The sequence below is a fragment of the Bos mutus genome, chromosome 3, assembly GCF_027580195.1.
Source record: "Bos mutus isolate GX-2022 chromosome 3, NWIPB_WYAK_1.1, whole genome shotgun sequence".
NCBI lineage: Eukaryota > Metazoa > Chordata > Mammalia > Artiodactyla > Bovidae > Bos > Bos mutus.
In genome coordinates, this window is record NC_091619.1 from 33,792,134 (window position 1) to 33,816,800 (window position 24,667).

Sequence of the window (24,667 nt, forward strand, 5' to 3'; positions counted from 1 at the left end):
CGCGCTCAAAACCGGCCCGTCGCCGACGCATGCGTAGTGCGGCCGCCGTGGCTCGGTGGGCGTTTCACAGGCCTATTTCTCTCCCGCAGGTTTTGTGCTTTTAGTGAAAGGGCCAGGACTGCGACGCCAAACAGTTCCGAGCCCAAGACGGGAAAGGGAAACCATCTATAAGTGAAAAACACATCGCGTTGAAATAAGCTGCGGGGAGGGGTGGGGGTGGGTTCGGCAGGCGTCTCCAGATACACGCTTTTATTGTGGCAAAACATCCTCACGAGCAACTAACTTTGAGGAACATGAGTTATCTGTAGGAAGAGAATTTAGAAGGTGGAAGGGGTGAGGGGTAACTTTCAGTGTTGCGTTCTCAAGATGCCCTGTGCCGCCTTATTTATTTATTTTTTCTTTTCATCTCTTTGGGGAGTCCGGATGCCCCAATTAATCCTTCGCTCCTCTCGGACCCCTTAAAAATTGTGTTTTGGAGGTCCTAATAGAAGCCCCACCGAATTACACTGTTTAGACACACTCTCCCCATGCAGGAGATCTCCGGATGCCTGGGGCTGTGCGAGCTCCACCGACCTGAGGGCTTGTGGTGGGCGGGGGCGCCTTGAGGGATCCCCTTCGCTGCCCCGCTCCCCTCCCTTCTCCTCCCCGCTCGGGCCGTCGACCCTGGGCCAGGGCGGCGCGCGCTCTCCCACCCGCGCCTCTGGGGACTCGCAGACGGCAGCGAGACCGGCCCGCGCGCTGGGCATGCTCAGTCGCCCGGCGCCGGGCTCGCAAGTCGGAAGCCTGTGTGCGACTGCCGCCGCCGAGCCGGCGGGAGCGCACGAAGAGCGCGCGGGACTAGCGGCGGCGGCGGCCAGGAGGCGGCGGACCCGGGCCGGGATCGGAGCCGAGCCCGGCGCGGGGCCCGGGATCCGCCCGCCGCGGCGCTTGCTCCTTCGCACCGTCGCAGGCAAGGGGCCGGCCGCGGCTGGCGTCGGCGGAGCGGAGGAACGGCGGCGGCTGCATCTCCGCTGCCTGCCCCGGCCGGGCAGCGTCCAGGCGCCGTCGGGCATGGAGCCGTGGAAGCAATGCGCCCAGTGGCTCATCCACTGCAAGGTGCTGCCCGCCAACCACCGGGTGACCTGGGACTCGGCGCAGGTGTTTGACCTGGCCCAGACCCTCCGCGATGGAGTCCTGCTCTGCCAGCTGCTCAACAACCTCCGGGCGCACTCCATCAACCTGAAGGAGATCAACCTGAGGCCGCAGATGTCCCAGGTAACGAGGCCGGCGCGGTCGCCTCCGCCTCCAGCCGGCATCTCCCATTAATCAGCCGGCTAATGTCTTTGTGTAAATGCAAACATCTAGGTACGCTCTGTTTGCCCTGCCTTCTGCTTTGTGGTCCGCCTCGGCTTCTTGTACCTTAGCTTGACATGGTTTAGATCTTTAGTTGAATGCCAGAGCCCTGTGTCCTAAGATGGTATGAGGATTTCTTAAGGGCTTTCTGTGAGGCGGGAAAGAACAAGCTGTCCTAAGGTGCCCTTCACCTACTGGGGGTGAGTGGGTGGATGGGTGTGTGTGTGTGTTGGGCGCAACAAAAAGAGTTTGGTCTAGCTCTTTTTTAATAACGATGGGGAGGCATGGAAGGAGCTGATGGGGGTAATTGTGCCTTTAGTTCTTTTGCTTGCATTTCGTCCCCATGTTTTCTTGAAAGAGGAAGCATGACATAAATGAGGACTCTAGGAAGTGGAGGGCGTTCCGGTACCGTTATCTGTACAGGAATGACACTGGCCAAAGGGCGGAAAAGGGAGCACAACGTAGCGGCTACCCTGAAAGCCCCTGAGCTTGGGGCCAGCTGGCAAGCTTCATGGTTGTGTTTATAGCTCGTCTTAAGCCATGTGAGAAGGAGCCAGTCCAGCCTCTCTCAACAGCGGCAGGAAACGAGAAGTTTCGCTCCAGATTCCGCCTGCCTTCATTCAGTGCTTGCTCAGGTGGTATGGTGCACTCTTGGCTTCGGTGGCTGGAGCCCTTCCTGGAGGTGCCTCTTTGAGGACTTTAAAAAAAAAAAAAATGCAACTCTGGAAGGCTGTGTGCATCCTAAACTTGTAAGTCGCTACACAGTGGAATGGTAGTTTCTTGGTCCTGTCAGAAAGTTTTTATGCAGAAAGCTGTTAAACACAACTCAGTACATCTATTTTCTATTTTAGAGAAAAAGCCACTTTCAGAGTTTAAAAAAACACTTTCAGCTTGAAAGGGAGAGGAAACAGTTCCCTACATGATACACTTTAGCAGCACTAATCCTGAATGATACAGAGCCTCAGCTACTTAGCAACCAGAACAGTGCCTTTTACAGCAGAACTTTATATAATGCAGACTCGATATAATGTAATAATTATGTTTTTAAAGTTAGAGCACGCACATTCCTCTCTTCTGGATGTCAGCGTTTCATCAGGGCCCGTCTGCACCTCCAGTTCTGCGTACCTTGCCTGTCTACCTTCAACCTGCTGGTTAGTGGTTCCCAAGAAAGAACAGGCTTGTAAGTGGTGAGAACCATATGGTTTTAGAAATGAGATAATTTATTTCATACTTTCCCATATTCTGGGGTGGTGTTGGCTAACTCCATGAACCCCTTAAGAGTTGTCACAGTTCGGAATATCCTGTCCAAGGATTTAACAGACTTCCATTAAGCTGGAAGTTGCTGCTTTGCACAGAGTTCTCAAGGGAGCTGCAACTGATTATCCAGTCTGAAGATCCCCATTTTCCACCTGGCCTATGGCCTTAGGATGTTTCGGTCCACCAGCAGGTAGTGTGGTATGTATCCTGCAACTGAACCCTTGGGGGTTGTTCATTAAGTGGTTCTCAATAATCAAGTGTTTTTGACAGTTGATGTTCTCTCTGTTTCAACTTTCTAACCTTTACTTCAATATTAACAATGGATGAAAAATTTTTCAAATGTGTTTTTGCTCTTTGTTCTCCTGGTAGAATATAGTAGATGTAATTTAATATTTCTGACGACCAAGAATCGTCATTATAAGCATCATTAATGAAAATTGGGCTCGTACACTGCTCTAAGAACTCTATTCCCTACTGGGAATACAACAGTGAACACTTCAGGATCCTTGCCCTAAAGGAATTACTACACTATTCTATCAGATAAGTCACCATGTTATAATGAGCTGAACAGTTGAATGAGCTTCCTTAGGCTGTTGTGCTTTGGGGTTCTTAACCCTGAGCTTCCTGGGTCCAAATTCTCTGCAGTAGTTTTCTATGGACATGACTTAGTGACTAAACAACAATTTTCTGTGAGTCTGGACTTCTTCCAAAAATGAACCATGGAAGGCTAGTACCTGAATACGGTGATGTCTCTTTCTGCTGTCTTCCTGATTCTTGGCCACATTGCAGAGAGAAGGTTGCTGAACAGCTGAGTGCTGCACAGGTATTATGTAAGTTGTCCTTAAATCTTTAAATGAGACTTAGTAGTGTTTTCATTAAATAATTCATTGACATACTTAATACATCTTCTGTGCCTGGCAGATACTATGCACTTAATAGGTGTTCACTTTTAGCAAAATTACCTAAAACATTTTTTTTTTTTTTTGCTATTGTCACATTAAGGGTAAAAGGTTACACTCAAAATTCTATCAATTGCAAGGTCTACAAGTTCCTTTGGGCTGACATTTCTGCCTCTAACTACTCCTGTCTTTCTTGGTGAAGGGTCCATCTGCTTCTGGTTATAAGGCTCCTAATCTGTCAGCTCAATTCATACACTATAGTGAATAATCTAATAACTCAGTGAAACTCTGACATATGTCCCAGCAGACCTTACTCTTCTGAATTTAGAGTTGCTATTACTAGTTCTTGTGGCTTTTGCTATATCTAAGACTCATTCTGTCTACCTGGCTTAAGTTTTGTTGAAGATATTAATTTGAAATAGACTCTTTTAGCACCTGATCTTCTAAGCCAGGAAATAACTGGAGACTCTCACTTCAGAGTTTTGTGGTATTTGAGACTGTTATGAACAGATATTGACACTAGAAATTCTAGTGTATCAGTATCTTGTTTATTGCTTGTTTTTAATATTTCAGAAAGGCTAAAATGAGTAGCCTCTTTTAATAATGTTTATCTCCAATGAATGTGATTTCATCCACTCTTCTTATTTAGTCTTCTACCTTATATGTGTTAAAAAATGATAACCCTCAAATAATTAAACAATTTTAGGTCTGAATCTTGGAGTCCTAATCAACTGTCCTCCAAAATAAAATTATAAATGGGATCTAGATTCTCTTACTTAGTAATTGTTTTTGACTATGGACATCGGCCTTTTGGGGGTCTTGTATTGAAAGAAGAGAATATTCTTCAGTTCAATATAGGGTTTTTTTTTTAACTCTGATTTAGATTTTATTTTATTAAAGTGCTAAATATTAATCACAGTTACATACTTAACATATTCCTTTTATTATAAAGAATAAAAGTTAAATAAAACCCAGATGATCCATGAAAATCCACACAATCTGTGAAATCTGATCTCTGTATATATTAGACAGATTTACTTTTCATCCAAAGCAGTGTTCCAGATAGGATACCAAGGATATACATGATTCTGGAAGAGAAGAGCCTTCCTGTGCTATTTGTACTGGGGAGGTGCTTTATGGAAGACTGGGTTTTGGGCTTGACGTCACTTTTGGTGGTTAAGAAGGTCTCCATAAATGCCTGTAATCAACCACGGATGTAATGTCAGTGAAGTTATCTTAATCTTAGGGTTAGTCACTCGGTTGTATCCGATTCTTTGTGACCACATGGACTATAGCCCATCAGGGTCCTCTGTCCATGGGATTCTTCAGGCTAGAATATTGGAGTGGGTTGCCATTTCCTTCTCCAGGGGATCATCCCAACACAGGAATTGAACCTAGTTCTCCTGCATTGCAGGCAGTTTCTCTAGTCTTATTATTTTGTAATTTTGCTTTGTCTTAGGATGGTAATAACACATTTGATAAATTTACTGACCACTGTATACAGTATAGGTAAACTTTGACTTTTCTTAAAATGACTTATTCAGTTTTCAAGGGTTCCTTCAACAAATACTTTGTTCCTACTATGTTCCAGACACTGTTTTAGGTACTGGCTTGGAGCAGTAAACTCTATTAATAGAATCCCTGCCCTAAAAGGACTTATATTTTAGTGAGGAACAATAAATAAATGGCTATATAATGTGATGGGCTCTGAAGAGGTGTGAGCCTGAGTAAGGGTCTAGAGGGAAATGTGATTTGATTTTATGGAAGGTAGTCAAGAAAGGCTTCCTTTGAGGATCTGACAACTGAGCAGGACATGAAGGGAGTGCGAGAAGGCAGAAATGTAGATGTTTGGAAGAAGCAAGTTCCTGGCAGAAGGAACACCCACGTGCTAAGGTCGTGAGGGGTATTTAAATGGCAGGTAAACTGGAGGAACGTCCAGAAGGCCAATGGCTAGAGGAGAGTAAGTATGGGAAGGAGTGGTAGGGATGAGGTCAAAGAGAAGATGGCAACTAGATTTTTAGCACTTGTGGGCTGTGGAGGACTTAAGACTTCACCCTGAGCAAAATAGGAATCACATGGCCTGATTTAATTTCAGTAGGGTCATTCTGGCTGCCGTGTTGAAAGTAGATGGCAGAGCAGCCAGGATGGAAGAGTCAGGCTCGGGCAGTCATTCCAGCAGTGATGATGGTGGCTTTGACCAGAGTGATAGCAGGGCAGAGGGTGAGAAAGAATCCAGCCTTAGGTATATTTTAGAGGTAGAGCCGGCAAGGACTTATTGACAGCATCAGATGGCAGGTATGAAAGGAGCCAAGAATGGCTCCAGGGTTTCTGGCCTGGGGAACTGAACTGATGGGTTCTTCATTGACTGAGATGGAGAAGATGGGAGGTGGAGAGAAGGGGAGGATAATGTGGAATTAGTTCTGTCTGAAATGTCCATCAGGCATGTAGATGCTGAGCAGGCAACTTCAGAAGTTGGAGAGATAAAGTTAAGAGTCATCAGAGTATGGATGGTATTTAAAATCCTGGCAGTGTATGGTATCACGTAGGGAGTAGTGTCCAAAGAAAAGGTCAGAGGTGTGAGCCCTGGGGCTTGCCCATGTGTCAAGGGTAGAGAGATGAGACCCTGTAGAGGAGTTGAGAGAAAATGGCCACAGGGTAGGAGGGGAAGCCAGCAGAATGTGGTTTGAGCAAATCAGGTGAATAAAGTGCTTCTAGGAGGACTGATTAGATATGTAAATGTTGTTCAAGTGAAAACAGGAATGAAGATGGACTATTAAGCAATATGAAATACTTGAGTGACCTTGGTAGAAACAGATTTGGGGTGTGATGGGCAAACACTCCCCTGGAGAAGAAGGACAAATAGGGGATCTAGACCACAAGGATAGTCATGTGCTTGGGGGTAATTTTGCTGTAGAGAGAGCAGATAAATGGGATAGTGGCTACTAGGGGAAAAGAGATCAAAAGGGTTATTTTCTTATCATATAGAATTTTTATGTAATACCAATTACAAGAGCTCTTTTAGATTTAGACAAATTTTATCATATGGCACAGTTGTATATATGTGTATGTGTGGAAAAGATGTGTATGTATATAAAAAAAAAATAAGTGAAATATATGTAACCAGAAAGTGTTAGTTGCTCAGTCATGTCTGACTTTTTGTGGCCCCATGGACTGTGGCCTACCAGGCTACTCTGTCCATGGAATTTTCCAGGTAAGAAAACTGGAGTGGGTTGCCGTTACACCACGGTGGCTCAGATTGTAACAAATCTGCCCGTTGTGTGGGAGACCTGATTCGATCCCTGAGTTGGGAAGGTTCCCTGGAGAAGGGAATGGCAGCCCACTCCAGTATTCTTGCCTGGAGACTTGGACAGAGGAGCCTGGTGGGCTACAGTCCTTGGGATCGCAAAGAGTCAGAAATGACTAAGCGACTAACACATACACATATGAAATATATTTAATGTGTTCCTAAAACTTTTCATTCTGATGGCTACTCTGCTGAATATCATTTCAATTCAGTCATTGATGTCCATGTTTTTTTCCCCAACATAATATTTTTCACCGAGTACTAAGCATTGGTAATGTAGCATTTCTTAAAGAATTCACTTTTGTCCCCAGGATTTCCTTCAAAGCTCCTAACACACAGTTGGGTTTTTTTTTTTTTTTTCAATTAGTATTTAGTTTATTTACAACTGATATTACAATGATTGTCTTTTTCACCTACACAGTTGGGTTTTTATGGCTGTTACTGCTTAAAGAGAAGTTTATTTCTGCTATACATAACTGTACATTGTTTGAAAACCATAATTATATTAAGATGTGCTTTCCAAATGCAAGTCTGCATCCCTATGGCCAGGTTACTGCTGTGTGAAGATTACTGGGTTATATGGTTGAGGGGAAAAAAGGGCTATCCTTGTCCGAAAAGAGTGGTGTGCCGGTACATTTTTAGCCAGTCAGTTCAGAATAATGTCATTATTTAGTTTTTCTTCTCAGGAGTCAGTAACCTCTTTGCCATTTGTTGGCTTATTCTTTTGGCCAGCATAATTTTAAATTTGACACCAATCAAGATCTTTTCATGTGAAGTAGCTCAGGCATCTTAAGCACTTTGTCTGTCTGCATACTTGATGGCTTAACCTGGGCTCTCTAGGAACCAGAGCCTGGGATAAAGGATTGGCGTGCCAAAGCTTTACTGGTAAGGTACAATCCTGTGTCTGTCAGGGTGAAGAAAATGAGACAGTGCCTTTTTTTTTTTTTCCTAAGATGGAGAAAATTATATCATATTTGTAATGCAAATAGGGTTGATCCAGTATAGATCACCGCTAATAGGATCCTAAGTTTCAAATACAACATACTCTTTTTTTTTTTTTTTCCCTTAAACCTGCAGTGGCAATTTGTGTTATTAACTTTCCTTCTGTCCTGAAATTCTAATTCTCACTACACTACACTCTTCTGGTTCTTTTGTATTTTTTATGTTCTTTCTTAACTTTTTTCACTGGCTTCTCTATAAACACCTTGAGAATTTTTGAGTTTTCTATTTTGTTGCCTTTTTTTGTGTGTATCCTCTGTATTATTTCATGACACTGTGTTATTACCTCCTTTTCATACTCTGATGGACCTGGTGTTCATGATGATAGCCTATATCTGCCTATTTTATGTCCCCATCTCTGGGGTTATAGTTTCTTCATGAATAGATGGATGCATGAAGATCACATGATCAGAGTTCACCATGGAAAGTTCTTCCACAGCAGAGTGAAGGGTGAATTGGGCAGGATGGAGCTGAGTGTGAGAAGAACTCCTGCTGAAGTTCAGTCAAGCGTAGATGAGGCCGCTGGATGAGAAGGGGCTGGAGTGAAGGCACAGGGAGGAGCAAGAAAGATGAGAGATGATGAAGAGTTGTAATGGATCAGATTTGGGACCACTTAGATGCAGTGAGAGTGGAAAGTATCCAGGATGAGCTCAGGTTTTAGGCTTGGGTGACTAGGGGAATAGAGAGGAGGTGCAGATTTCAGAGAGAAGGGCATATAGACAGTTTGGATGTTGAGTTTGAAGTTGTTACCAGTTACCTTCCGTATTCTGTTTCAAGCATCCTACTCTCTTACTAATCCTTCCTTTTTGGATTATTCTACTAATACCTAAAATTCAGTAATCTTTTGAACTCTTGGTCCTACCACCTCTTCACTGCCTTCATGTCTTCATTTCCTTCCTGCTCATCTTAAATACCATGGCCATTGTAGCTACTTCCTTAGCTTCTCTTGGGTAGGGATATTCAATCTGTTTAAAATACAACCCTGGTTAAATCCAGCTCTCCACTTTCTGCCTGTAGCTCAGCTGCTGAACCCAGTGGAGGAAAACCTATGCCTCCTACGTGCACTAACTTTAAATTCCACATCCCTGTCCTCAGGTAGGTGACTCAGCCACCTGATTACATTTCTCTAGACCACACATTCTCAAAGTATGATCTGGAGACTTCTGTGAAAGTTAAAGTCACTCAGTCGTGTCCGACTCTTTGTGATTGCATGGACTATACAGTCCATGGAATTCTCCAGGCCAGAATACTGGAGTGGGTAGCCTTTCCCTTCTCCAGGGGATCTTCCCAACCCAGGGACTGAACCCAGGTCTCCTGCATTGCAGGCGGATTCTTTACCAGCTGAGTCACAAGGGAAGCCCAAGAATAATGGAGTGGGTAGCCTATTCCTTCTCTAGTGGATCTTCCCAACCTAGGAATCAAACCAGGGCCTCCTGAATTGCAGGTGGGTTCTTTACCAACTGAGTTATGAGGGAGACTTCTGATAGCCCCTCAAATGCTTTTAGTTTTTCCCTAAGGTCAAACTTTTAAAAATAATATTAAGACATTATTTGCCTTTTCTCACTCTCATTTTCTCACAGGTGTATAGTGGAGTTTTCCCCAAGCTACATGCTGCTGTCATTGCTGTGGTTGTATGTTTGTGTATATGTTAAAGATTTCTCCGTTTTAAAGTTCCAGTATGTTAGGTGTTGATAGATAAACTCCCAAACACAAAAGCTACTGAGGATTCTCAATAATTATGTTGTTAGGAGTATAACGGGGTACTGAGACCAATTGGAAAACCTCCCTAGACCATTCAGTCTCTGACTCTCCCAGATGCCTATTTGGTACCTTTTCTTCTTGAACCTCCATATCCATTCTTCCTCTCAACTTGGTGATCTTGCTTCCTACTCCTCTGAGAAAACAGACACAGTCAGAGGAGAGTTTCTTCAGGCTCCCACCTTCCTGCATCTAACCCGTAGACGATGCTTTCTCTCGTGTTCTGTGGATGAATTATCAGTGCTCTTAGCAAAGGCCAGCCCTCCTTCACCCTATCTGTGTGCTTTCCTATGTCTTTTATTGTCTCCTGGATCTTTCTGTTGGCATGCACAGGATGCGTTTTCAAGATAGAGACACAAAGACTTGCCCATGACCGTCGGGAGTGATGGAGAGTGAGTAAGGACTCCTAAAGCTTAACCTGAACAACTAGGGCAGGTCTGCCGTCTACCTCCTTATAACTGTTTAATGGTTTCCTATGGACCATGGGATAAAATCCAAGCTCCTCAGTAAGCACTTAGGGGCCCATGGGCTGTACTGCTTCATGTCTGAAAGCTTTCTCAACTCTGCTCCTGACCTTTCTGTGGCTTCTCAAATGAACTGTGCTGTTAAATGTCTCTCTGCCTTTGCGTTTGCCCATTTCTCCACGTGAAATGCCCTTTCTCATTAGTCTGAGTGAAGATTTGGTTCAAGGGCACTTTGCAGTGAGGGTCACCCTACCCCTCCCACGTGTGTGGCTTACTTACTGCTTTGTGCCACACTGTACAGTGTACAGGGGTGGAGGGCAGCATTCCTGGCACTGTTTTGCAAGCTTTTTCTTATCTTTATCCCTTCCATGCTGTGAGCCTGCTTGAGGCTATCATAGGCTTTTTCATTTATATGCATCTCTAGAATTTGACCCAGGGACTCATACGTTTCTTGCATACATAAGTAGGCATTAGTGAAACTTATTGATGTATTTATGAAACTCACTCTTTACTACCTTGTCAAACACACCTGTATAAAATGTAATACTATGTGCTGAGCACTATGTCATTACAAGCCAGAAACATCTGTTCCTTAAGCAGCATTACTAACAGTAGCAGATAACATTACTCTGCTACATACTGCTGCTTTCCCCCTGAGTGACTACCAGAAAGTGCCTGAACCTGTCTGTCCTTCAACTTCTTCATCTCCAAAACAGACTTAATAAAAGACCCTACCTAGAGTTCTTTTGAACTAGAGTGGTTGAAAGGACCAAATGAACTAATTATCCCTGTGTTTGGCACATAACAAATGCTCAATAAATGTTAACTACGTTTACGACGATTATTACTACTGCTTTTGCAGAAACATGCCAGGCAATGTATTAACACTGCTCACATTATCTCAGCCAGTCATCACAGCACCAGGAGAGGGACACTGCTGTTCATCCTTGTGATACTCTTCAAGGCTAAGAAGAGTTAGTAACTTGTCCTAACAAGTAGTTCATGATAGAGGCAAGATTAGAATGAAAACATTTAAAGTGAACTGCGATCCCAATTGCAAGGCTATTGGCAAATTTGAAAGTGAGCTATGAGGAATTTTTCTTTTTTTCCTCTGTCTTTTGCTCTTGTGGCATTCCTGCGGAAGAATGTTCTGATTGATTCTGTGGCTCTTGAACATAGCACCGCCATATGAATTTGCATGGTGAGTAGCAACTTTGGTTTAGGGTATTGAATCGGGGTTCCCTGGTGGCTCAAAGGTAAAGAATCCGGCTGCCAATGTGGGAGATGCAAGTTTGATCCCTGGGTCCAGAAGGTCCCCAGGAGAAGGAAATGGTAACCAGCTGTAGTATTCTTGCTTGGGAAATCCCATGGACAGAGGAGCCTGGCAGTCTATAGTCCATGGAGTTGCGAGAGAATCAGACAGGACTTAGTGACTAAACAACAGTTGAATGTATCAACTGGATGGTTTTATCCATATTTTTCACATGTATCAGTGTAAAATGGGAGAGAGGCTTTTGACAGGTATTTGATGGGGAAAGGAAACAAAGGCAGAAAAGCTGAGGAAAGGTAACAAGAGGAAAGGAGACAATGAGTGTATAGCAGGTCCTTTCTGGCCTTTTAACACCGTGCCTTGTGACAGCTGGTTCTCAGGATGTAGTTTAATGCCCTGCTCTTGAGTGGGGTCAGGACTGCTCACATTTCCCTGGGCAGAATACCATTGTTTACATGGCATGTTTTCACATGATTATTCCTCCCCCCTTCCCCCACCCTCCATATTATAACCATTCTTCTTATAAATTCACAGACATCTATTGTTAGCTGTTATTTGGAGTATTATATCCCACTCTTGTTTCTTTTCCCCCTGTTAACACAGACCCTGCTTGGAATTAAGGACAGTCACAAATTTACATTCTGCCTTTCCCCAGTCATGAGCATTTAATGGACAGAAGCATGGCCAGAGAAGTAGTAGCTACTTCTGATTTTCATGGAAAACTATTTTCAAATTGTACTTTGTGCTGCTGTCTGAATGTGCTTTCAAAATATGTGTTGCAAGAAGTGTAGTCAGCTTCTCAGTGGCTTGCTTAACAGGAAGCCGGCAGCATATGCTGCTCACATGGGAGTTCTCTAAAGGGTCAATTAATATGGAATATTTAATGAAACACTTGATACTCACCTTCCATGATTTTCAAAGTGCTTGTCCTAAAATAGATCTGTAACAGCTGGTCTGAAAAAACAAGCATCATGCCTCTGTGCCCAGTAATGTCAGGAGCCTTTTCCTGGGGGTGTGGGGTGGGGTGGTTTAATGAAAAGACTTTAGGCCACAAGTCAGGAGACCCAGGTTCTGGCCCCATCTCTGTCTCTGACATGTGGCCTTAGCAAATAGCTGCTTCTCTTTGTTTCCACCTTCCATACTTAAAGCAATGATAGAAAATACTTACATATATGGTAATTGGTAAAAAGCAGCTAAATTTTTTTACACATACTTAGATTTCATTTAATCTTTCACAAGGAGAGCTTTGGGACCAGCCAGAAATATTTGAATCCTACCTCTGGCACTTAACTTTTCCCAAGTTCATAAAATTGTTAGTTTCCTTGCTGAGTCTCAATTTCCTCCTATAATAGGCTAGAAATAGTAAAAATCTACTTTGCAGGATTGTGGTGAGAATTCAGTAATATATGTAAAATGTCTGGGTATAGTAAGTATTCAGCAAGATTTTATTTCCTTCCTCCTCCCCTTACCTCCTTGATCCTCTTAGGTCTAAGAGGCAGGAAGAACAAGATCTTATCTCTGCTTTGCAGAGAAGGAAATTGAGATGTGCAGTGGCTGAAGGACTTTTCTCAAGGTCACAGACAGGAAGTGGTAAAGACAGGACTTGAGTCCAGCTGTCCTAATTCCAAATTCAGTGAAGTTTCCTATTCCTGGTGCTTAGCTTAGCTGATGGATGGTGAATTGCAGGAGCTCGGAGAAAGCAAGACCTACTCTGAAAACGTAAAGTGACATTATTATGTTGGTACTGAAGTTTTCTGTGTTTAAAATAGAAGCATTTAACATAGTAAAAGCAGTTTTCAGTCATTTTAGAGTCTGATTATCTAGTTTGTGGATTATTTGCTTTTTGGTAATTTCAGAGCTCTTCTGCTTTCTGTTTGGTTCTGTTTTCATGGGAATTTGTACATATGACTGATTGATGAATCAAATTATCCCTTTGTCTGCTAAATATTGGGCTTTGTAGTAGATGCTTAGGATTCGAAGGTGAATAAAAGTCAGTCCCTGACCCTGTGTTGCTTTCAGTCTAGAGCATGGATTTTACCTCGGACGTGCCCTTATAAGACAGGGGGATGGGAAGGGATTCGTGAGTTAGAATGATGGACATGGCAAATATCTGGTAGGTGAGTGATGCTCTTTTGGATGCACTGTTAATTTGCTGATGTGCAGGGCATGACATTAATGGCACAAAGTGGATTGCGTGTGTGCCTGGCTCATGGTATTTCTTTTCATAGACATTTATCTAGTGCCTCCCCCTGTGTGCAGGGCACTGAAGGCATACAGGTAAATTATAGGGAGTTTCTGCTTTTGAGGGGCTGGGAGAAAGCAGGTTTGATCTTGGAGGGAGGCCTTTGCAAAAATGCAGACAGAAGGTAAGTCACTGGATGCCACAAGGTCAGTGCAAAAGTGCACGCAACTGGGTGAGACGAGACGAGACGAGACCAGGAAGAGGACAGATGCGAGTGGTTACTAGAGAGGAAGAAGGTTTGTGAAAGAAAACTGGGTGGGGTGTGTGTGTGAGAGACAGAGGATGTGGAGGCCTGCTCGCTCTCCCTCTAACCTCCTGGCTGGCCACCTCTCCCGCCCTCACACCTGTCTGAACCCTTCTTCATCCTCCCTGTGCTCTTTAGTTGATTGACCACTCCTCCTTCCCTGGTCCATTTGCCCCTGGCCGTGTACTCCTCAGTCCGGTCTGGATCTGCAGCCAGCCGCTTTCACCCAGACTCCCTTCGCCTTCTGTGACCTCAGAGGGGCTTTCCTGGAGCCCCCTGCTCCATAGGCTTTCCTGTTCTCGCATGTGAGCTGAAGAGAGCTGCTGAAGTCAGCACCGCAGCCTGCGTTCACTGTCCAGCTTCACTGTGGCCTGATGCTTCTTTTCTCACCGCTTTGTAATACCTCATGTTCTGGCTTCCTCTCATTCCCACTTCAGACTCCAGTCTGCTAAAGACAGACTCCCTGAGTCCCCGACTTTCCCCCAGTCCCTGCAAGTTCACCTGGCTCTCACCATGACCACCCAACCCTCCTGAACTCGTCCTTGGCCCAGTCCATCGTATCCACTCCCTGTGATGGTGACCATTATCACTGTTACGAGAGGGAGTGATTGTCGCGAACTTTCCAAGTACGTGTGTACAGTTTTTGGCCTTCTGACTCCCAAGAGAGGAATTGGGGTCTCGAAGGGAATATTTAATCAATGAAAATCCCCGAGGGAACCAGGTGTTATGAAAACTTTGATTCTGAGAAGTTTAGCACTCTGCATGAGCAGTACTTCTTTTGGTTTGTGGTCTGCAGAACCCAGTGGTGTGTTTGAGTGAACATCAACCGACAAACCAGAAGCTCCCAAGTCATTTTTGTCATTTCCCAGCAGGACTGAGGCTGCATGTCCCCCCTTGTAAACAGTTCACAGTGTCTGCTTATTTTAGTGAGCCTTTTTTTAATGGTAATGTTATCTTTCAATTAGTGCAACTTCCACTTAATCACATATGTGGTGCCTAACAAAGGAAAGTAGATCTAGAATTATTGATCACTTACTGATACTCCAAAGTGCAGATTTAGCAGATGATTATTAAATTCCCTGGCATTTGACTTGCACATATGAAAAAGCATTTGTTGGCTAGTTAAAGTTTGTTAGCTTAGTTCGTAGTCAGCCACACAAGAAATGCTTGACTTCAGCTTTTTGAAGTTGAATGACAGAGTACTTGAAAATAGAACCTTGCATTTGCCCATAAACTATACTTGGAGATTCAGTGGAATATAAGTCATTCATCTGCAGTGAAGAGGAAGTAGGTACTGAGATTTCTGGAGCTCAGGATGAGCACCTACATGAAAGATTTTGGTGCCTCCAGAGACAGTGTTTAAGGAAAGAATGTGATATAATTATTGTTTATCTGTTTCATCCTGATAAATTCTAGAACATGAAGCTGGATTCTTGAGCATATTGATGCAGCAGCCCTGATAGTAAAGCTTAATCTTTTAAAATATATGGTTATATTTAATGACCTTAGTTAAGAGAAAAGTAGTAAAATTTGGTAAAGGATTTAATTTTTCCCTTCAATGTTTAGTAAATGATTCACCGGTTTAAATGATATATATAAATTCTCACCTAGCTAGCACTAAGCTTTTTGGTATCCTCGCTTATTTGATAACTACCTGAAGCCCTCCTGGGTTTTCTATAAAATAAGCTAAGTAAAAAAGTGCACTTAAAAATAATAATAAATAATACTAATAAAGCCCTTCTCTACAGAAGAAGAGGGAAAATGAATTTCTTAAACTCCATGTACTTGCAATAAGCTAAATGTAATTTATGTAATCATTAGGAAGAGTTCCTAGATTCTGACTTCAAGGCTGAGGACCTTTAATTTACTCCCTATTCTAATACGTGGCATTGTGTAGTAGAAAGCACGTGGGCCTTGGAGCCATCAGCCTGGCTTTGAACCCTAGCTATGCTACTTACAACCTTAGGCAACTTAATAACTCTGATCTTGGGTTTCCACATTTATTAAATAGAGATAATACCTATTTGCAGTGTTGTAAGGATTAAATTAATTAAAGTCATGCATATTTTATTTGGCACTTGGAAGATACTCAGTAAATGTAGATTCCATTCCTTTCATTAAGCCTTTTTTTTTCCCCCTCCAAGTTCAAGGAGATTACAAGTTGCAAGTTAAAATGAGAAAAGAGAACTGAAAGTTAGGCCAGGAGTCAAAACTGTAAATCATGGACTCAGGAGCTCATAAACCACGTGCATCTTGGACTATGGAGAATGCAGCCAAACTAATTAACATACTGCATAAGGCTCAGGTGAAGGATGGTTCTGTGTGAATCGACCATTATAGTAACTGATTTTATTTTCAAAGAGTTATACGGTTGTGGAGCTGGAAGACGCCTCAGAGGTAATTGTAGTTCAGCTCCTTCATTTTAAAAATGATCAGTCTAAGACCCCTAATATATGCATCAGTTTTCCCAAGTTTACTTGGTTTCCTGAATCATAGCACATTATTTTTTTTCTCAGATCACAATGCTAATAATGACCCAGAACTTCAAGATAAGTTTAAATTGTATTATTCCTTAAAAAAACAAACCAGAAAAACTCTCTAAGATTGGAAAGTGACTGAGTTCAGAATTGCTTATGTGAGGTACTTATTATGAAGATCTTATTCACTCCCATCCATCTATCAGTCCATTCATTGGACAGAATAGTAAAGGGGAATCAGTGAGAATGGGGAGCACAAGATCTCAGGCATTGGAACTCAGAATGTCCTGAGAGAATTGACAAAAGCATTGAGAAATGATTAAATAAGAAAAGTTGTGAAGTCAAAGATCTCATGCTTCAAAGAGCAAATTCTATCCAGAAATTTAGCCATCCAGAATTACTCAGCTCCTAAGAGAGCTGAGCTTTTGCCATTTCAAAAGAGATATCACAGATGTGTCCCAAATTGCCAAGAATATGGATATTCATTAATGGTGGCACAAAAGCATTATTTCTCCTAGACTCTGAGTTCCATGGGATTGGGGACCATTTGTTCAACTTTATGTTCCCAAGTCATACATGGTACAGAGTGAGTGCTCGTATGAATGGCTGTTGCATGACTATTTAATAACATTAGCCTTAATGTTGCTTGGACAAGAATGCCAGATATTATTCTGTCCTTCATTTTAATCACAGAATGCAAAAAAATATAATTCTACCAATTGTGTTGCAGTGGGAGGCAGTGTGGTTTATTGAAAAAATATGAACTTTAGTATCAGATTGGCCTGGGTTCACACCATACCACCTGGGCTGTGGCTATAGGCAAATCCTGTAATCTCTCACCATCTTAGTTGTCTGTCTTGTGAAATAAGATTCTTCCTGCAGAGTGGTGCAAAGAGCAAGTAAATTCTGTTGGGCAAAACAGCCAGCACAGTACTAGGACATAGTAGGCACTTAGTAATAATGGGAGGTCCTCTGTCTCCCACCCCATGTAATCTTTTCTTGATACAGGGCTTTTCCTACAGCTTTTTGAATGGATAACCTTTTGTTAGCCTTTGCAAATTTTTATTTTCTGTTGTATTCTGTCTTTCTGCAGATGTTTTCTTTAGGTCAGTTGAATCCAAGCTTTAGAATATTGTGGCTTAAATGTGATTTAATATGTATAGTTTTATCTATCTATTGGTGATTTCTCCTATGACAACTGTGATATAACAAGAGGTCTATATTGAAATTGGGAGACCTTCATTGAAATTCTCGTGCTGTCACTAACCAGCTTTCTGATCTCTGAGTCTTAGTTTGTTCAATTTCTCTGAACCTCCATTTCCTCTGATAATCAGGGAGTGGCATTTATAGTGAAGAGAACATGGGTTTTAGAATCCTGATTTTGATGTGGTACTGATTAGCTGTAGGGTCTAGGGCAGCTCTTTGGCCTCTCTATTCTTTCAGCTGCCTGTAGAGAACAGCACCGTCTACTCTGTATGTTGTTAGGGTATTTGTTAGGTGAGATGATATATGACAGGTTCCTTCCTCAGAGCTTTGCACATTCAGTTCAGTTCAGTCGCTCAGTCGTGTCCGACTCTTTGTGACCCCATGAATTGCAGCACGCCAGGCCTCCCTGTCCATCACCAACTCCCGGAGTTCACTCAAACTCATGTCCATCGAGTCAGTGATGCCATCCAGCCATCTCATCCTCTGTCGTCCCCTTCTCCTGCCCCCAATCCCTCCTAGCATCAGAGTCTTTTCCAATGAGTCAACTCTTCACATGAGGTGGCCAAAGAACTGGAGTTTCAGCTTCATCATCATTCCTTCCAAAGAAACCCCAGGGCTGATCTCCTTCAGAATGGACTGGTTGGATCTCCTTGCAGACCAGGGGACTCTCAAGAGTCTTTTCCAACACCACAGTTCAAAAGCATCAATTCTTTGGCGCTCAGCTTTCTTCACAGTCCAACTCTCACATCCATACACTATCACAGGAAAAACCATAGCCTTGACTAGACGGACCTTTGTTGGCAAAGTAATGTCTCTGCATTTCAATATGCACATTAGAGAGAGGTAATAACAGTTCTTCAACTAAATGCAGTTATGGTTGGTATTATTAATGCCAGTTTCCCTAGATGCTTGAGAAATTCATTAAGATAACTTAATCATTACAGCTGAAGAACTTGAGCAAGGACTGAATCCTTTTTCAGGATCACATAGAAAGTAATACTGGAGTAGTATGTAGCTGTGAACATGATGATGAGTCCTCTCCTGTTTACATAATTGTCACTTGGGTTACTTACAGATCTCTCTCTCTCTCTTAGTTTCATCTATGTTTTTAAATTTATGTTTTATTGAAGTACAGTTGATTTGCCAGTGTTGTGCTAATATGCTATGTAACAAAGTGACTTAGTTTTATACATAAGCAGTCTTTTTAAAATATTCTTTTCCATTATGGTATATCCCGGGAGCTTGGCTATAATTCCAGTTCTTTTCTTTTATAAATGGTATGATTATAAATGCCCTTGTACAGATTATTCCTCTTTCCCTGCTTGGATTATTTCCTTCAGCTTTATTTTCCAAAATGAAGTTTTCAGGTCAAAGGATATAAAACATTCTTGCAGTTCTTATTAACATACTGTCAGATGGTTTGTAGAGAAATATTTCTAATGGACAAAGAAAGGGCAAGACTTCAAAGTCTTCGTTGAAAACAAGGACTTTGGTGTCATTTAGATTTGATTCATATATCAGCTGCTTATTGCTAAATGAGCAAATGACTTGACCTGACTAAGTCTGTTTTTTCACCTGTAAAATGGGTGATAAGTAGCTGTGCTGTGAGCTGTGCTAAGTTGTTATGTCCAACTCTTTGCAATCCCATGGACTGTAGCCTGCCAGGACCCTCTGTCCATGAGATCCTCCAGGCAAGAATACTGGAGTGGCTTGCCATGCTGTCCTCCAGGGGATCTTCCTGACCTTGGGATCAAACTCACGTCTCTTGTGTCTCTCGCATTGGCAGGTGGGTTCTTCATCGCTATAAGTAGCTGCCTCACGGTAACTGTCAAGTATTTGTCTGTGGAAGGTGTTGAGTGCTCCCCCTTCACCATCTGTCTTGAGTCCATTTGTGTTCCTCCCCAACTCCCGTCCGCTCTCACTTGGCCCTCTGCCTCCTCCAACTTGGCGTATACTCTGATGGTCTGTCTATGCCAGTGCATTCTCCTACTGTCTTCAACCTTGAAAAAAGGATCCTTAAATCTGATCACATGAACCCTTTCATTACTCTTAGAAAGCTTCCCATGCTCTGAGGGTGAAGTCCAGAACCCTGAATAGGGTCCCCTGTGATCTTTCCTTCCATCCTCAGTCTCCCTCTTTCTTGCTCATTCTATTATAGCCATGTTGGTAAATATTTTTCCACTACCAGCATTTGTCACCACTTCTTTTTCTTCTAGATTTGAAACTTGCCATTTGTCTTGTTTCTTGGGTTTTAAGTTTTCCTGTTGTGCAGCTCATCATTGGTAGAGATCTTTGCTTAAAGACTGATTTTTTTTTTTCCCCAGTAGACCTAAGCCTTGTGATGGCAGGGCCCAGTGAGATTTTATTCACTGCTAAATTCCTGGGGACCAGCACAGAGCCCAGCATGGAGCACTCAGTAAATCTTTAGGAATGTATAATAGTAACTTATTATTAGCAATGATCACAACAGAGAAGAATCTTAGGTCTAATTTGTTAAAAGCGTTTGTGACTTCAAATTGCTCTATGAAATTAAATGTCTAGGGGTTTTCCAAGGGCCTTTATAAAACTCGCATGTATCTTGTAATTAAGATCTTGCCTGCTTTTTTTCTTATATAATCTTTCATGTCAGTGAGGGCAAGTCCGAAGAGAAGAGGGCACATTCTTGTGTCAAACTTAGTTTAATATCTGGCAATCTTTCATCTTTGCCAACATCTTCATCCAAGACCTGTAATAGCATTACCTGAGCCATCTGGGAGGCTTGGCACAGAACCATCTTGAGCCAAACAGCAGAAGGACTTGATGCCGAAGATGAACATTCCTAAGAGATTGGATTATATTCGGTCTGTTTCCTTGCAATTGAGACCTCCTACCGTTTTGGCTTGTATCTCTTAGGAGTGCAAGCTATTTAATATGATGCTGTTAACTTCCGCAAGTGTAAAGCCATATTTTGTTCATTCAGAAGCAGAGTTCATTCTTTCAGTTGATTGAACTCATACTAAATTCAAACTCTAATTAGGTGCGGAATGTATAACAAACAGCTGAAGTTATAGGAGGGGTCTATTTTGCACGATCATCTCCTTTCCTATACTTTGTTTCCCTGTGGAAGAACTTCTGTTAACGTGTTAGAGGAACACCTGGCTCTGTGTGACTCAGCCTCTTCTGGTTCTGCTCTTTGAGACCTGCTTACTTGCAGAGAGGGTGATGTTTTTCTGTTGTCCTCTCATATATTGGGTAGACTAAACAGAGCAGCTGCTGGCCTCAAGGAGGGGAAGGCTTACAGTATTTTTTGGAGGTAGAGGGGAACAGGAGGAGAACTTGCATGCTTCAGCCACACTTTCCAGTGTATATTAGCTTTTATCAATGAATAGTTCCCATTCACATCTTATTTCTGTTTCTGTGATATCTACTGCTCATTTAAGTTTTTCCCTCAGTAGAAAGGGAAACATTTATTGCTTTGCCCTTGGGGGACTGTGAAGCTTGTGATGGCCCAGTGCATAGACCAGTGACTCCACTAGACTCAGCTATTGGTGATGGGGCTTAGGCCTCGCCAAGTGCAAGATTCATGGTCCTTGCTGGGCTCTGTGGGTGAGCTGAGGCACTTGTATGTTGCACTTGGGTTTTGTGGGTTCAGCTTGGACTTTAGTTGCAGGTGAGGCTGGGGGAGGGGTTGGATCTTTTTAGTTATTTGGGGCGGAATAGCATTTGCTGCTTTCACTGTGTTTCAGTCAAAGCTGCAGGCCAGTACTTCAGACCAGTAGTGATGAGGTTTCATGAGGGCTACTGTGTGAGCTTCCTCCTCTAAACTGTGAGAATGAGGCCAAGGTAGAAAGTGATAAAGTGGCCTCACCACATTTAGTTAATTTCATTCCAGGACAGAGGAGGGCTCTGGAGAGACTAAGGTAATTTTGCAGTTTATCCAAGATCTTAATAGACCACCTATCATCATATGGCCACGGGCTTCCCTGGGAGCTCAGTTGGTGAAGAATCTGCCTGCAATGCAGGAGACCACCTGCAGCCAGGAGACCCAGATTTGACCCTGGATCTGGAAGATCCCCTGGAGAAGGAAATGGCAACCCACTCCAGAATTCTTTCCTGGAGAATTCCCATAGACAGAGAAGCCCAGTGGGGCTACAGTCCATGGGGTCGCAAAGAGTCAGACATGACTTAGCAATTAAATCACCACCAACACCATCATATGACCAACCTCAACGCCACCACCCTCCCACATACACACCTCAAGCAGACCAGGAAAGTGCCATCTCTGCAGCGGGGCAGGCTGCAGAGACAGCCCCAGAGGGAGCTGAGGCTCATGGTGCTCAGCGGGACAGAAGCAGTGTTCTGACACTTTAACAAGTTCCTCTGCTCTGTCAAACATGACTTTGGTTTGTTACTTAAGTTCCTGACATTGGCTCATAGAACTGTGGCTTCACCTATAGAAGAGTTAAAGAATTTCTTAAGCAAACACAAAGGAAGGGGAATATCCTTACTTAGGAAGTATGTTCTGCATTCTTGGGTTTAGATAGACCAGTGAGTCAGTGAAATTATTGCAAACCCAGACATTAAGATGTCTGTAATCTTAAGATGTTTGTAATCACAAAGGCCTGTGCCTGTGACACTCAGATTCAAAAAGATTAGGTTTTCTTAGAGAATCAAGGAGGAACTAGAGTGGCTTGGAAAAATATGCTTTGGTATCATCTGGCAACCCACTTCAGTGTTCTTGCCTGGAGAATTCTGTGGACTGAGGAGCCTGGCAGATTACAGTCCATGGGGTCACAAAGAGTTGGACAGAACTGAGCTGACTGTAACTTCAGTCATCAGAAAAGGAGCAGTGGTAGTCTGAAAGGACTAAGTAAGCCAGGCAAAAGGTTCACATCTTGTGAGAGATATGAAGGGAAAAGGGAGGTCTTACCTCAGGATCAGTTCAGTTCAGTTCAGTCGCTCATTCGATAGACAGATACAAAAAGGAAAGGAGATTCCTTCTAATAGCACAAATTAGAAAGGGTAGTAGGGCTGTAGAAATATAGTTTAAAAAGAGAAAAAAAAGACAAAGACCGGAACAATTTCTGAAAGGTTTTCACAAAGATTCAGAAAATAACGCAAAGTGCCCTTTGAAGGATTCAGCTAGAGTCTGAAATAGGAGCAGTTGGAAAGTAGATTTTCATAGCTCAGAGCTGGGTGTGGTTTTGTGTATTGCATAAAGATTTTTGCCAGCAGAGGTTGAAATGCAACTGACTTTGTTTTCCTGGTGGATCCAAGCCAGGCTTTACTTGTGCTCATGAGGGAGCACCTTCTGAGGCATTTAAAGCATTCTTCTGCCCTTTGCCTTGAGATGGCTCTGGAATAGTAACACCAAGTGGTTACAGCAAGTTTGCTTTTAAGAGAGAGTTACAAAGTACTGAAGAGTTCAGTGAGTGAGTCTCAAGGTAAAGGAACCAAGTTTAATTGGGCCTGCAAGGATCACTTATGCCCTGACGGCTCCTGCTCGGGTTCTTTATGGAGTTAGGACTCTCAGGGAAGGCACAGGGGAGTTGAAGGTGCATTTTAGGAGCCAGCCCAGACCTGGCTAGAGGTGGCTTGATAGGAGTATCTGACTTGGGAAGTAAACCATTCATTTCTGTCCAACAGTGGTAGCTCTAAAGTGGAAAAGAAAGAAAGGCAGGGCCTCTGAATCTTTCTCAAAAGAAAATGGAATCAACAGAGAAAAATTAAGTATGAGGCCTGCTGTTGCTCATTGTTCAGTTCCCAGTCGTGTCTGACTCTTTGCGACCCCATGGACTGTAGCACGCCAGGCCTCCCTGTCCCTCACCATCTCCCGGAATTTGCCCAAGTTCATGTTCATTGCGTTGATGAGGCCTGACTTGTGGCAAAAAAGGGAAAGAAAGAAAGAGAAAGATACTGAGGACCTGGTCATTAAAATGTGTAGGGACCTCTCTGGTGCCTCTAGATGCCAGTCCTCAGAACTCCAGGGATGTGGCTTCAGAAACAGTGGAAACAGCGTTGGAATCTGCTCAAGTTGAGTTGGAAGAAATGTGGGGACCAACATGATTCTCCTAAGAAGGCGCTTCTCACAGCCTGAAGCCATGACACCGAAAAGGCAGTTGCAACAGATGCTAAGGCCCAAGACAAAGCATTCCTTCTTATGAAAGACTGTGGAGATGGCTGACTGTACTAGGCAGAGCCCACGTTCATTCGGTATGTGAGTGAGTGAGTGCCAGAAACGTGGGACTCAAAGAGCCACTGCAGCTAAGAGTCTTTGCCTATGCAGGTTGGGAAAGAAAGTTTCCACAATTAGGGCCCGAGGGGCTGGGGCTGCCACCGTTGCACATTTCTAGATGTATAAAGAAGGCAGTGGCACTTCTTCCCTTTCTCCTGTTCCTTCCCTTTTCTGTCCACACCCCTGCTTGTGCAGGGAACAGATATTTCAGTCTTTTGGGAATTCGCCCTCTGTCTCCCCAGCTATCCCTGATGTTTTAGTATGCTCCCTTAGTAGATTCCAGAGGGCCTCTGGCCTTTGTGGTACTGTCTGGCAGCTCTTTCCCTCCTCAGCCTCCCTTGGCAGGGGTTCCCTTGGCCCTGGGTCTGAAGGATAGAATGGAGAAGTGTTGCTTTAAGTTGACCGGCTGTTCTTCTGGCTCAGGGATCTCCTTCTTTTTTAAAAATTATTTGCTTATACGTTTTAAATTTTTGGTTGCACTGGGTCTTCATTGCTGCAAGTGGACTTTCTCTAGTTGTAGTGAGCAGGAGCCAACTCTTCATTGCAATACACTGGCTGCTTGCTGCAGTGGCTTCTCTTGTTGCAGAGCACAACCCCTAGGTGCCTGGGGCTCTGTAGTAGTTGTGGGGCATGGTCTTAGTTGCTCTGAGGTGTGTGGAATTCTCCCGGATCAGAGATTGAACCCGAGTCCCTTGCATTAGCAGGTGGGTACTTAACCACTGGACTGCTGGGGAAGCCCCTCTCCCATTCTTTAGTATTATTATTTCCCTGTTTCCATTCTTCTCTCTCTGTTTCCCAGTCCCTTCATATTTGAGGGGTCTGGAACAGTTGTAGTCCTTGGCTTCCCATGAGGGTTAGGGCTTAGATCCATACCAGAAATGCCAAGAAGATGACAGCCGTGATCTGATATGATAAGTGCATTCTATCATGTTGAAAGCAAGGAAGTAATGCCAAAATGATTTTACTTTCAGTTTCTTTATTTTGAAGTGAGAGCTCCTGGC

General features: G+C 43.3%; 1 protein-coding gene across 1 annotated transcript in view; it reads left to right on the forward strand.

Annotated features, from left to right (window-relative positions):
* Positions 1-285: 285 nt before the first annotated feature.
* VAV3 (vav guanine nucleotide exchange factor 3) overlaps positions 286-24,667 on the forward strand; it is a 441,372-nt gene continuing 416,990 nt past the window's right edge. The window contains exon 1 of the mRNA XM_070367578.1: positions 286-1,254. Coding sequence (XP_070223679.1) covers positions 745-1,254 — 510 coding nt within the window. The 5' untranslated portion in view covers positions 286-744. The remainder of the gene's footprint in view (positions 1,255-24,667) is intronic.